Source organism: Cyclopterus lumpus, chromosome 7 (assembly GCF_009769545.1).
Source record: "Cyclopterus lumpus isolate fCycLum1 chromosome 7, fCycLum1.pri, whole genome shotgun sequence".
NCBI classification, from domain to species: Eukaryota; Metazoa; Chordata; class Actinopteri; order Perciformes; family Cyclopteridae; genus Cyclopterus; species Cyclopterus lumpus.
Window position 1 is genome coordinate 11,019,504 of NC_046972.1, and position 14,581 is coordinate 11,034,084.

The 14,581-nt window shown below is 41.6% G+C and overlaps 1 protein-coding gene across 6 annotated transcripts in view; it reads right to left on the minus strand.

Moving 5' to 3' along the window:
* Positions 1-14,581, minus strand: part of kif1b (kinesin family member 1B) — a 55,132-nt gene that overhangs the window by 29,360 nt on the left and 11,191 nt on the right. For 4 of the 6 annotated variants that reach the window (XM_034536897.1, XM_034536903.1, XM_034536898.1 and 1 more), the window contains 13 exons: positions 8,016-8,092; positions 7,702-7,881; positions 7,259-7,327; positions 6,920-7,098; positions 6,357-6,468; positions 5,790-5,867; positions 5,634-5,699; positions 4,975-5,050; positions 4,350-4,428; positions 4,092-4,234; positions 3,408-3,449; positions 1,632-1,765; positions 164-243 (listed from right to left, as the gene is read on the minus strand). In XM_034536897.1, the coding sequence (XP_034392788.1) occupies positions 164-243; positions 1,632-1,765; positions 3,408-3,449; positions 4,092-4,234; positions 4,350-4,428; positions 4,975-5,050; positions 5,634-5,699; positions 5,790-5,867; positions 6,357-6,468; positions 6,920-7,098; positions 7,259-7,327; positions 7,702-7,881; positions 8,016-8,092 (1,315 nt within the window). The remainder of the gene's footprint in view (positions 1-163; positions 244-1,631; positions 1,766-3,407; positions 3,450-4,091; positions 4,235-4,349; positions 4,429-4,974; positions 5,051-5,633; positions 5,700-5,789; positions 5,868-6,356; positions 6,469-6,919; positions 7,099-7,258; positions 7,328-7,701; positions 7,882-8,015; positions 8,093-14,581) is intronic. The other 2 variants (XM_034536899.1, XM_034536902.1) reach the window with 1 other exon arrangement.

A 14,581-nucleotide genomic window follows, 5' to 3' on the forward strand; every position in this document is an offset into this window, starting at 1 on the left:
GAAGTGAGACAGACAGCACGGTGGGGTGAAAAGACAGACAAAGAGCTGTGGGGGGGTTGTCTAGTACTGACAGGACACAGACGAATTGAAAGAGGGGTGGAGGCACATGTGTGACACACATCTGCCCCCTTTGAGAGATCGAGGTGGGAAAGCCAGTACCGACCTCTCCATGCGGATTGCCTCAGTCTTTCGCAGTTTCTCTTCCCAGGTTTCATTGAGCTCAGCAATGATCTTTTCTGATTCCTGAACACAAGAGGCGAAAAAACAAGTATGAGGAAAAGAACAACACAGCCTGGTTTCAAGAGATTTCATCTGCTATACTAGTGACACATGTGTGATATTGGTCAAGTTCATCAAAGAAAGATTTGAGTCAGGCATAAAACAGAGGTAACATACTGATGTAATATAATATGGCAATTACACCATAACTTTAGGAGTTTCCCTCTGATAGTGTTGCTTTAGGCTCAAGTAAAAATCCTATCCCATCTAAAAGCAGAGGGGTACTGTTCTTCTGGGTATCGATAATCTTGATGACATGTGTTACTATAAAGGTTTAATAATGCACTATACAGTCATCTTAGCTTAAGTTCACAATTCATTGTTATGTTGGACAATACTGACAATGATGATCACGTTTATCTGGATTTAGGGAACCTTTACTGTCGTCTTTGTTTCTGCAACACCTTTAAGGATCAAAGAATGGGAATAATATGTGCCTCACTAAAGCTAAAAGCCAATAAGGCTCGATCTATTTTGGTCGAATTTCATCCGTGTCTGCGTTGGCGCTTGACGTCATTGGATGACAGACAAGACTGGGCACTGTGGTTGCCATGGAAACTGCAGCTCCTCACTTTTGGTTGTTTCAATGCTTGTGCTCCCGTATAAACAGAGTGAGAGGTCGAGTGCGAGCGTGAGAGAAGTAAAGCTCAGCGGCCTGATAGGCAGAACATGTTGTGAATAAAGGCTATGATGTGTGGGCTGAAATTAAACCACAGCAATCTCGACAATAACACACACACACACTTCTAATTTATTGTGTGTTGGTATGAAGTTCACCAATATATTCAGACATTTACTATAGTATATAACTCAAAATACTACAGCCCTCACTCTACTGAGGCATCTTTTGAAATATTTAATCAAAGTGTGATTTTCTTATGTGGCAATAGTTGGTATAAGAATTGTTAATCAATATAATGTATTATTGCAATATCTGACAACAAGGGAAGCCTCTCCTGTGCCACAGACTTGTGGGAATAGGCAGCATTTTGATTTTGTTGACAAGTGGAACATTTCTTTTAAATAATTATTGTTTTATGATCATCAATAATTAAGGATGTGTTATAACCATGTTTCAATAGTCGTGTGAAGATTTTCTGTTTCAATAATTATATAATTAGTATTATGGAAAACTAATGTCGGCCCATTGCCTTGCATAAACATTTACAAGCCAGCCTGTTGCCACACACAACACAACCTGGGTCAGCTTTCAGCTCTACTGAGGCGAAGAGAAAAAACGAAGAGTTGTAAGTAGTCGTAGCAGGGTGGGAGATAGCTGTGGACTTCTCTTCTTTCTTAACACCAAACACAAGTGTGATTCGACTCTTGTAGTCTACACAGGCCTGCTTTACCTTCAGTCTTTCGATAGCCTCCTCGCCTCCAGGGGTGGACATGATGCGCTCCTGGATGCTGGTGACCGACTGAAGAAGCCCCTGGTTACACAGTGAGCCAGAGGATGGTGAGGCTGTCAGGGAACCAATAGGGGCTGTGGAGAAATGGCCAGGGCGTTGGTTCTCTGAGGCTATCAAGTATCTATTCTTATTGTTCTGAATGTCTTTGAGGTCTGAGCCATCAGCAGGAGAGAAAGAGGGAATGAGAGAGAGGTAGGATATGTCCAGGACGGGGGAATAATGGGATAGGGAAAATAAAAACACATAAGATGGAGGAACCAAATAGGAGGAGATTGAGGTGAGAAAAAGATGGGGAAAGAGAACACAAAGGGGAGGGAAGACCAATGTAAGACACACGTTTTACGTCAAAGGGTTAAGACAAACACCCAGCATGATAGTCAGCTACAGAGAGAAGCAGTTTTCATTCAGGTGGTGTGCAACAGTCTGCTTGCACCAACTCTTCAACTCCCAGAGCAACTACGGACAAATTCAGCTTGTATTCCATTAGAGTTTCCAGAAGGCTGTTTTTATGTGGGCCAGAATTACAGCGCACAGCAATTAAACTCTGAGGACTTAATTTCTAGTGTGTTCATTTTTGAAGAATAGGATGATGTCACTTCTTTGCCTTTGTTTTGAATGACAACACACTTAATGAAAACTGCTATCAGTGTATTAACTACCGGATGGGAGACTGTAAGAGGATCTAGAGAAAGGACAGATGAGAGTCATTGACACATGCCACTAAGTTCAGCCTGCAGTCAAGTAGATTCAGCGTGCACTCACACATCCACCATAGCGGAGCCGCAGCAGCCCCACTAAAAGGTCATGCAGCGCATGTCAATACACTGGCTTCAAGGACCTCTGCGGTACCGCAGAGTTTAAATGAGTCGGGAGGTGTTGACATTGTGTCCAGTTAAGGCTGGCAGTATAGGCTTTTCATGTTCCCGAAGAATAGGGAAGGAGTACTGAGCTACTCAACTAGCATGTAGTACGTAGTGGGATAACAGTAACAACATGTATATTCTTATCCTGCAAGATAAGTGAACACATGCTTTTGGTCAAAGTAGTTATTAGGGATTTCTAAGAATACAGCGCACTAGCAAACTAACTATTAAATACAAACTATCAAAACACATCCAGCTAGTCAACTCTGTACACATACAGTCCCACTCTGGTGCGGCTACATAGACATTTTAATATCGTGCACCTTTCCATCTGTAGCTCTGAGCCTCAGTTTGAGAACTGAGAAGTGCCATTCTAAAGATTTGAGCACTGTCACCTGCAGCGGAGGGTTAGTGAGCAGAAAGCAAGAAAGCAGAAAGACCACCGTCAAGAAAAGAAGCACGAGGAAGTGAATCAAAGACAGTCATGGTAATACAATGGTGTGGGTGCCTTGGGGGTGGGGGAGACAGACAAGCTATTCTAAAAGTAATGCTTCTAAAAAGGGATATTCCAAAAGTAACTTGTGATACAGTTGGATGTGAATAGCTGCCTCAGCGCCATCATTGAAGCACAAAGCATGCTAAGCTAAGGGCATGCTAGCCCTTGCCAGATCAGCACATCTACAGAAGCCTGGCATTGCTGAGTCTGCTTCTATCAGGCTTTAGCTTTTTAGCATTTACATGCAAAGCTGGTAGCAGATTACATATGCAGTTAATTGGGGGCATAAGCAATGTTAGCTATTATTAATAGGGCAAAATGTGATGGACAATTCACAACTACCACACATATACACACATTTGATTCCACTTCCTGGGCAATCATCTCCCATAGGATCAACTGAGAGGAAGCAGGAAAAGATGAGAAGGGTCAGAGGTCAGCACCAGTAGAATGGGAGGAAAAGGTTACAGACATTTCTTAGTGAGATGAGAAGAACAATAATGAGGATGAGAAGAAAAGGCATGGAATTACTCGTTAAGTGCCATGTCATTAGGCATGATCCAAGCAGGCAAGTTTTTATTCAGTTCAGATATTAGAAGTTATTTATGGGTGCAATGTCTCTCTAATTTACTTCGCTATGAGCCATTACACTTGTGTTTAATGCAGCTTTCAACTGCCATTTGTGTTGCCAGTCATAATCAGCCATATGAATGTTCATATTTTCATTAAATCATTTGTAATCATACAGTATGCAACCGTATATTTTTTAAGAATGTAGTGTTCTATAGTGCATTATATACTGTACATTATATAAAATCTACATTATACTCTGCTAGGAGGCATAATAAATCAGTATAGTATGATGGTAAAAAAAAAAAGTGTTTCAGTTATGTCCTGAATGAATACAGGCACAGTGATGAAAACAAAGTTGGATTGAACGAAATGAGACAGTGAAGTAGAAAGAGCATGTTGCCAGCGTGTGGTCGACCCGGAGAGTGGCGGTAGAAGCCGTGTGGCCTGTTGTGATGGCATTAAACTCACTGTCCAGGATGTCTCCCAGACCCTGGGCACGGAGAAGTTCCTTCAGTCGAGCCACTTCATCCTTCAGGTCACGCACCAGCTTATTGTTGGGATCCTCATTGATGACAGCGTTGCATTTGATGCTCTTAGCTCGGTCAGCATAGCTACAAATTGTAACAGTGATACACTTTATTTATAATTATGGAATAAATGCAACCCAAAAAATGTAACAATTATTTTAGAAGTTATTATTATCGAGGTCCTGGATGGAAACCTTACCGGAGCGTGCTGAGAGTTTCATCATAGTTGATATCTGCAGGACTGAGGGCAGCTACCATGGCTGTTCTCGAGTTTCCACCTGATGTCAAAAGACCAGGAAAGAGGCTAATTATGCAACAATTAGTGTAAAAGGCCATGTTCCTAACACACTGTGTGTAGACCACAACTAGTTTGACTAGTTGATTTATTTTGAAATACAACATGATTGTATTTCAAAATAACTGCAGTGTGTAGCACTAATGTGCAGCACGAAAGAAAAGCCGACTATAGGACAAATTAGTGCTGAATACAAATTCCACGAATACAAAACCTCAGTCTCATTAGACTAAACTGCAAAGTACTATCTATGTGTGTCATGTGTGCTAAGATTGAAGATGCACCGAACTAAGGCGATGGAAGTGCTTGTCTAGTTAGGTTGAATTACAGTCTGCTGACAGTGTCCTTCTTAAATTGTCTGAGAGTAATGTACACTAGCTCGAGTCTTTTTTGTTCACCCCCACCTCATCTCACAGAATACAGATGGTTCAGTTATGTTGCTGTCCAGGAATAAGACTTTTGCCACACAGTTCACGGACATAAATTCCACCAGTAAAGGATATTAAGCAGGTGATATTAATGTTCATACCGAGGTTCTCCCTCAGCAGCCATGTCAGAACAGAGTCTCTGTACGGGATGAAGTCAGTCTTCTTCTTCTTCTTGCTCTGCAGGAAACAAACATTAGGTATGCAGGGAGAAATAAAACCGATGCAATATTTCTGTTTTAAAACTGAAAAATAGGGATGGCCATTAAGAAAATATTATGATGCACAATGATAAACACCTCATATGTTATGGAAAAGACGTCAGGTAAAATGAGTAGCGGCCTGATTTGATTAACTTTTGCTCTGCTGCAAGGATTGTGGATTTTACTGCGAGTGATGCCTAAAAGTACAGCACTTGATGAAACACATAATAAAATGGTGGTGACAGAAACCTATGGAACAGCTTCCGTATGGCACATGTGAAAAGGCTATCAAATCTGCCTCTTTGGAGGAATCTAGAGGTTAGTGGTTAAGCGGTCAAAGGGTTTACCTTGCTGTTAAAGTTATCCTGTGTCTGCAAGCATTACAAAGACAAGAGAAGAGAAGAGAAGAGAGAAGGGCAGACATTACAGCATGAGTAGACCAGACTACTAACATGAATTCCTTGAGGAGGACAGGGTCAGGCTTTTTGCGGGGAAGAGAAAAGGCTGAAAAAGAGAAGAAGCATCAAAAAAACAAAAACAAAGAGACATAAAGCACTCACCACTTCAGCCAAGGCAGAGATGACCTTTCCTAACGTGGTGAGAGATTTGTTGATGTTTGCTCCCTCCTGCAAGTATAGATGTTTATTATTAAAGAGGCATCAATGTAATGCTGGTCAACGGTTTGCTAATGCAGTCTGTGATAATGGGAGGCTTACCTTTAGCCTGGTACCTGTAGCTCCAGTGGAGTCTGCTCGTTCACTACCTGCCAAGTCTACCAGACTAATTTTACTGACCTGAAGAGGGAGTAAATACATTTGAGATGCATCAAGCTTATGAATAATATACATTAGAATTATAACAAACAGAGAGGATGAAAATATTCCTGAAAAAAATGACAGCACCGACTACAGAATACAGTTCATTGAGTTTTCAAAGATTTCAAAATCTGTATATTTTTTTTAAGTGTAAATCATTCTAAACATGTGGATGCAGCGAGGCAGTAAAATCTGATAGAGTGGCTGAACACAATGGGCATTGTGTTTGGAATAACACAGCGGTCGTTGTCTTTGCCTAAAAGTCACATTCTAAAATGGCGGTCACCACTGGCTAACAGGACCATAGGAGACCTCGTAGCTGAAATCAAATGAGAAAACTAAATAAATGGGCTGTAAATAAAAAAAAACAGTATGAAGAAATAAACTACTAACAGATCCCAGGGCTCAGAGTTAGTTATAAACATGTTAGGTGTGAATAGTTAATGCTGTCTTTTTGTCTTGTCTGACCTTTTCCGTGGAGAGATCGGTTTCGCTGTCGTGTTTCTTCTGTGTGAAGACGATGGTGAAAACAGCATGGGACCTACTGCTGGTCTCATTCATGTTGGTGGCAGCCACAGTTCTGTCGGGGCGCACATATGGTTGTTGTTTAATCACTTTAGTAATATTAATGCTCAATTCGTGGTCTTGGTTATTATCATCACTGGGTTTTACCCCTATTAGAGGGAATCGAGTCTCAAGGATTATGGAGGTAAGGCGTACAGGGATAATACTATGAGGACAGCAAACACAACTACACAAGCCACACAGGGGCAGTCACAGGGGAGATACAGGCTTTTCACGCCATGTCCCAGAAATTAGCCCTCTGAGTCAGTGCAGGAAGATTAAGGCGCACAGAAATCTGTCAGAAGAACATTTCCTGATTCTACATTATTGTTATCTCGGCAACAATTTGCAGCCTTAATTAAATAATTCTTCTGAGGACGTGGGTTAACACATCATCACAGCTATTACCACCAATGTATCTCCCCGTCTTCTCCGTGATCTCAGCATGATCCCGGGGTTAGGCTCACCTAGCCTTGTTGCCAGCATCCATCAGGTCAGCAATGTCTGTGTAGGAGGTGACAGCCAGCTTGGACAGGTCTTCCACATAGGGCCCCAGTAGTGGATGCTCTCGCACTCGTAAATTCCCTTTGTTTTTAGGGTTCAGTAAATCTCGCACCCGCTCACAGTAGATCTCCATGTAACTGACCTAGAAAATAAAGTGCAAAAGTATTATCAGCTCAAGTGCTGCAGTGCAATATCATAAAGCAGAAGGCTAGGAATGGTTCATTAAGAGTCAAGCCAACACAAGAGTCAGAGGCCGGGACCGAGAACAAAGATCACAGATGCTCAAGCATTCTGAGACTCACCTCTACTGAGTAGGAGAGCTGCTCTTTATTGGTGTGCTCATTGATCTTCTCAAAGAGATCTTCACAGAGCTGAGGGGCAGAGAAAGAAGATGTTTAGTGCAAATTGACAGCATGTGGAGATTGAAAGGGAGGATGAAGAGAAAGAGAGATCTGTGGACCAACAGGTATGATACTGACGAATAAATTATTTGCATGTATAGGAAACCAATTAGCAACAAAATGATGTAAAGGGTTAAGGTACGGTAAGTAAAGGTACCGTAAAGTTGCACTCACATTTCTGTGCTGGATCGATTTGGTTTAAAATTATGACAGGAGGGTATGTCTGAAGAATAACTTATAAAAAATGTTTTTGCATTACAGAAAGTGACCAAGACTGTGACCTATGGGTTAATCTCTGCGATGCAATTCAGTAAAATCAGAAAGATGTATTGTAGACCACAAACCATGGGAATGATGCCTTCCTGCCCCTCCTCCTGCCTGCCCATCATGGTGTAGGATTTGCCCGATCCTGTCTGACCATAAGCAAAGATGCAGACATTGTAGCCCTCGAATGCATGTGCCAGCATTTCCTTGCCAATGTCATTGTACACAAGGTTCTGTGATGCAAAACTCGTGTCTTCCGGCTGTGGGAAAGACAGAGACAGGATTTAAATGTGTAGAATTTCAATACACTTGTGGTATATATATATATATTCATTCATACACATATATATGTCATTAGACTGAACTATGGAGGAGAGAAAATGCTCAAACTCACCGTAGTGTGTGACCAGTAGGAGTAATCAAAACTGAAGGTCTTTGCTGGTTCCTTTGGGGCTTTGGGGTTAAGAATAGCTGTGGGGAAAGAACGAAATTAGCAATGTGGTTGATAACATCCGATTTGAATACAGGACAAGAACTACTCCCAAGGTCTAGCAGTTTCATCTGAAGGCCTACCTGAAGTTAACTCATTCATGATTCATCATCTGTTGAATCACTGGATTAAGATTTAAATTCAATCCTTTCAACCAAAATATTGTATCCAGCCAAAGTTGCTTCTTTGCAGTAATTTTAATTATGTCAGGGAATCTTTAACCAACTAGTCATTAAACACAAGTTTGTATCCTGGCCTTGAAGTATATTTGCAAGCCGGTTGCCTTTGCGTCTAATTAATAGATTTGTTCTAGTTCTAGTTGAGAGCATCAAATCAGATATATGTTTCAGTTTAGTTTTTTGTGTTGTTGTTCTGGCACATTCACTTTCTTTTGCTTTCCAACTCACTGTATCTCACTCTTTGACTGGTTAGGAAGGTTGTTTGAATAAAATGCTCCTTAAACGTCAACATCTTACCTAACTCCCATCCCTCATTTAAATAGATTATTTATATCATTCTTCTAAAACATTTTCAAAATGGACCCCGTTTGCATAAAATGTGATGTACCCCGGTTGCCAAATAATGGGTACATCTTTACAAGATCATGTTCTTCAATCAGAGCATCAACCGTGATATATTGGGAACTGAAATTCACATGAACTGGTGATGGATTATTAGATATCAGCTTTTTTGAGAACTGCATCCATGTCAACCTTTTCCAAACACGCCATCTGTAATCAGTGTCTTTGTGTAATCAATGCATTGATACAACAAAAGATCAATACAAAGTTTAAATAATACATGCAGCTTATTCTCATTATACCACCTGCCCTTGACACATTATTTCTGCTCTACCCCACTATTCCCTATGGCCACACAGACATTTCTTAATGAGGAAGAATCTGCAGCCATGCCTGGCATGTCATCCCTCTCAACCATGCTCGCTAGTACCCCCGGGACTTGTGTTCAAGCTTTCCACACTCTCCACTGGATATGTGACAGAGAGAAAAGAAGATTAAGAAATTACAGTAGGATATTTGTAGATCTCTTTATCCCAGTTGTGCCTCAAACCTCCGTCTTAAACAAAGTGCACTTTTATTGACTTAAGTTGGCTTGCATCAGGGGCCAGTGCAGAGCGTTCACTCAGGCTACACAGACCAATGCATACCTCCACCGTCAGTAAAGAGGGGGAAGGTGAAGAGGAGGGAGCAAAGAGGCGAGTGAAAAAGAGGGTTTTAGAGACTAATAGGTGTGTTCAGGGGCCGAGCAACAATCCAAAACAGAGAAACCATAGAAACCAAAAGGTAGGTTGAAATGAAAAACTGTGAATCTGCAACCAAATAAGTGTCTTCTTTTTTTGCTATTTCAAAGCAAATCTCAAGTGTGGACCACAAAATAGCAATTAGCTCTGTTTAATGCAAATTCTGTGCTTTGCTAATGTGCAAATTAAAGCCAGGTCTGGCTCCTCAACACGAGGGTGCTCGAGAGGCTTCGGCATCAAGATGTCCCAGGCAGAGTGCCTCATGTGTTTAGAGGATTTCAGCACACTTATCAATAATTCAGGAGATGTGGAGAGACAGAGATTGTATATCACCCTCCACAGGTCACATGCTGACAGAAAAGCACAACGTGTCCTCAGAAACCAGAACACTAACTGCGTAATGCTAAATATGTGATGATTAAAGTAGCTTGCACTGAAACGATCTAGCACAGGTAAGAACAATGCATTGTTTGAAACCCCATCAGCCTTCAAAAAGGTTACGCTGCAATTGCGGAGCAATAGCTTCCATATTGGGCACTGCAAGAGGATATAGCAAAACAGGTGGCTAAATAAAGCCCAATTTCACCTTTGACCTGTCTCCAATGGGAAATTGGAGCTAGGGCATGAAGAAATGAAGAGGGATTTAAGTTACCAGTGTCCCTATTGCCCTTTTCTGGAACAATCTACAGTCCAATTCAGAGTCATTCAGTGTCAGCAAAATTCAGTGCTAACGAGTAAGTTTAACTAAGCAGCAAAAAGGGAAAGATGGCGACAGTGCCATATGTGGGGAATTTAGACAGTTGGATGCCCATGACAGACTGGCCTTGGCTTACTGGGAATCAGTTGCGTTCTCGCAAGACAAGATATTATGTTAGCTTTCTAATCCACGATTCTGTCACTTTCCCCGTTTGCTCATGGGCTCTCATTGGTGAACCGGGTGGATGTTTTGGTGTAAACGTGTACCTAAGCACAGCAAAGCTGCACAACGTGGCATGTGAATGTCTCATTTGATTGCCCACTCCATTGCTCTCAGAACAGATAGCTGCTTCACCCATGTGGTCCTGCCAGTGCGTCACACAAGTGGTGCTCTCATGTAAGAGTCTATGAGTGGGTATTGAAGGCAGTAAGGGATGGGGCATGTGTGTGCATTCTAATTTACAATTACTTGTATTAAATGATGACACATTGCCTTTCAAGGTTTATGCAACTATTGCGTCATCACATATCTGTCAAACTGTTGCAGCCAAACAGAATTAAGGGAATTGTATCCGCTCCACCTGAGATTGAGTAAATCAGAAAGGTGCACCTCATATCTTCTAGCAGGACTGCCCTACTTTTTCTCAATTGAATATCAGTCACTCTGTACACCATACTTACAAGCATAATCTATAAGCAGCACTGATACATGAAGGAATTCCTCATTGAAATGTTACTTTTTCTATTACTGTCTGTGTTCCATTTATAGTAAATATTCCCATCAGAGTCACTTCCTTGACTTAAAAAAGGCAGACGCAGTGTGCTGCCGAATAAACGTCATCACTACTCTGTCTCTCAACCATGGCAACAGGTATAGGACCAAGTTCTCGTTGCCATAACAACCTCAACTTGGCAGAGAAGGGGAGGATGCGGCACATTATGTTCTGTTTTCTCTCGTCTCAAGCAGTCCCCATTTTCTGGAGAAACTATACAGAACTAGTTAAATGCAGGTTTGTCATTAAATACACTTATTTATTAAACTGATTTCAGGATTTCAATCCTTTAATAATCCAGCAACACGCAAAAGGCCAAGTGTGAAAAGCTTTAGGATTTGTAAGTAAGACATTAAGCTACTTATCATGTCAGACTCTATAAGCAATTGCAGAACCAATTTTTAAAACACACAAACCTTTTAAATACTTTGTAAATGGACCATTTAATAACGGGAACATTATAGTGAAGTACAAAAGGCAAACATTTTATCATTTATAAATCCCAAGGCACTACTCTTGGCAGAACAGAAGGAGCTCATCAATTGGCTGGAGCCGATATACCTGGTAACCCGAAACTGAAGGTCTACAGGCAGAAACAAAAAATTTGTAGAGAGAGCCACATAAATGACTTATCATACCGGTTTCACCTTCAGGCCATCAAACAACACCAAGCTTCAATAACAGAAAGGGATGTCATGCAAATCTCTGTGGAGACTAATTAGGAGACACGGTTCTAGAGAAATTCCTTCAGAAGCCCATATGCAGGTGCAATTCAAATGTATATTCGTCCAAAATGCCAAAGCATTTTCAGTTTCTCTTCCACAAAATATGTGATGCTGGCACTCCACAGGAGCTTTCCCTTTCAAGTTAACTAACCACATCCTGCCATCTAAAGAACATCCCTCAGCAGACATGTTGTGCTCCAGTGTTCAACATGGGGCCTATAATCTGGCCAAGAAAGCAAATACCCTGTGGTAATTAGGTTGTTGGGAGGTCTCTGCACACCAGATGGGGACTAAAAGCTCGACCCATTCACCTGAGACTAGAAGACAAACAGGGTCCAAAATGGCTGAACTAACTCCTCTCCCTTCCAGTAACCCTCTAAGGACCTGCTAGCTCTTAGTTTGGGCTGGTCGATGTAAATGGTAAATGGTCTGTACTTGTGTAAGGCTTTTCTAGTCTTCTGACCACTCAAAGCTCTTTCACACTACTCATCATTTAGACGCATTCATACACTGATGGGAGGGGCTAAGGTTCCACCTGCCCATCAGTAGCTAACATTCATACACACATTCATTCACCGTAGGCACAGGTACGGGAGCATGTCTTTCCCAAGGACACATTGAAATGGGCTAGCGGAGCCGGGGATCGAACCACCGATCCTCTGATTTAAGGAAGACCCTGCTCACCACTGAAACACAGTTGCCCCCAAGATGTCGCTCCGTGATCACAGCAAAGAGATAAGGGTATTAATAAAACACTTAAATATAAATGAAAACCAATGGGTGAGTACCCAGGAATTCGGGGAAATGATATATGAGCAGGGTTGGAATTGCAATGTGTGCTTCTTTTAGCAAGACTGAGAAATGGTAATAGCATCACCGGTCTGTGTGCATATGGTCAGCAGTGTGGTATAACGGTTCACTTCTGAAGAACATTATTTCATGAATTCTATTCACTCACAGGATTGCAGACTGCCATATTTCACTTAAAGTGTTGTTTGCAGTATCAGAGCAACCCTAACCATGAGCACTTAATCAGTGAGCGGAAAGTGTGTGTGTTGTTTTGCGTTCATTACATTTGGGGTGACACACCAAAATAAAGCTTCACCTTTGGTGTGTTCTGTCCCATCACCACGTCAAGATAAATCAGTACCATCACTGCTCTAATGTTCTGCATCTCCATAGATTGTAAATGCACACTTGGGTCACAGTCTGCGCGAGTGGGGAAGCAAAGCGGCTGTTGACATGAGCAGAGCCACAGTAACGCTAACATGGTTGTTCAGTCTTAAATGAAGAGCATTAAGGCTGGATGGGGCGCTTTCTGACGTGTCCACAGAAATGCTCTGCGTGTTGTATCCAGTGTCTTTGGAAGAGAGTGTGTGATGGCGCGGTTGCCAGGACTGCAGCACAGGTGACAGAGTTGTCACTGGATGCAGCTCAAAGCCGAGGGCTAAAAGTAGCGTCTGAGCACTGCTGTGCTCATTTGACAAACAGCTGAGCTTGTCGCAGCCACAACACAGAACATACAACATCTCCAAAACAGAAACAAACATGCAGTATCTTGATCACCCCTCTGGATATAGTGCACTTTCACGTCTCGTCAGGCAGATAGATGCCTTGTGGCCTTTCATTAAAAAGTATCTATACAGCAATTAAATACCAATGCCAAGTACTCCTGCCAAAAGAAACCTGGAGGCAGGTGAGTTTTTTGAGCCAGAAAATGTGGTGACCCTTCACACCAAAATCCATATTACCGTCTTCAACTCAGACCAACAAGCTTTTCTTGCTTTTCTTTCCCTTTCTTTTAATGATAGGCTCTTGCATCGTCATTAGATGAGCCACTAAATCAGAGTAAAACGTGTCACAGTAAAGGAAGGCACCGAGTTCCCACTAACAAATCTTTTTTCTACTCAAAAGGCTGATCACGTCCTCTTTCTACTGGGTGAGAGACGGGGGGAGGAGCACAGGAAGACACCAGAACAATACACTGAATGCAGGGTATTGCAATTGTCTACAGAGCCCGCAAAACACATTAGGTAATCTATTATGACAAGGCTTTATGTTCCCAGTCTCCTCTATCACAATGACCCTTTTCACAATGCCTCACCCCCTTCCCCCTCTCCATGTGATCCCTACGTTTAGAAGAAAGAAACTCAATATCGTCGTTGGAAAGTAATGGAAGTCAGCTAAATGTAAGCTGCAAATGATAGCATTGAAAAAATATTTCATTTTACAATTCTTTTTTTTTTTTTTTTGTTATTTTAGTATTTATTTATTTGAAAATAATTCAGTAACTGTGTTTCCATGCAACCAAAAATGTTGGTTATTTAATTATATCCGACTTTCCGGGCAGGAAATATGCAGCTGGTCAGCAACTTTCTTGTTCTCCCCCCAGAACATATCCAGAGTGAAAATAAAAACACTATTTATTGCAAGAGCATAAAATGCACATATATTTGGTTTTGGGATAGCTTCACATCTCTTACCCCAATTAAGGAAATGGCGTTTCTCGCTAAAATGGCATTAAGAAATCAAAATTCCTCAGAAATTAAAAATATACATAATAGGCCTAGTGCATGTAAACACACAAATGTGCTTCATATCGTAGTTGCAAAAAACTGTTGTTTTTTTTAAATTTGCTTTTAACGTGCCAGAAAGTTAAAAAAACAACATTTAAAAAAAGGAAATACATTAAATGGCTGTAGGTGGGGTTGCCTTTCTAGCTAGAAAGCAGAGGGAAAGGGCGCTGTCCTGGCCTATGTGCCAGCTGTTCCAGATCTGACTACTGTCTATTTATACAGCAGCAGATGGCTGCTAGTGCTTTGCATGCCGATAGACTGTCAGTGACAGGAAGGAATGGACAGATTTCAGCCGCCCAACCTTTCCGTCGAACTCGTCGCCAAATCATACATTGCTCCCAGTCCAGCGACACAGATAGCTAGCTGGGGCTGCGAGTGCCTTTTAATATTAGCAGCTCACGCAGACTCAGAGTTCAGGATGACAGAGACTAAAGAGAAG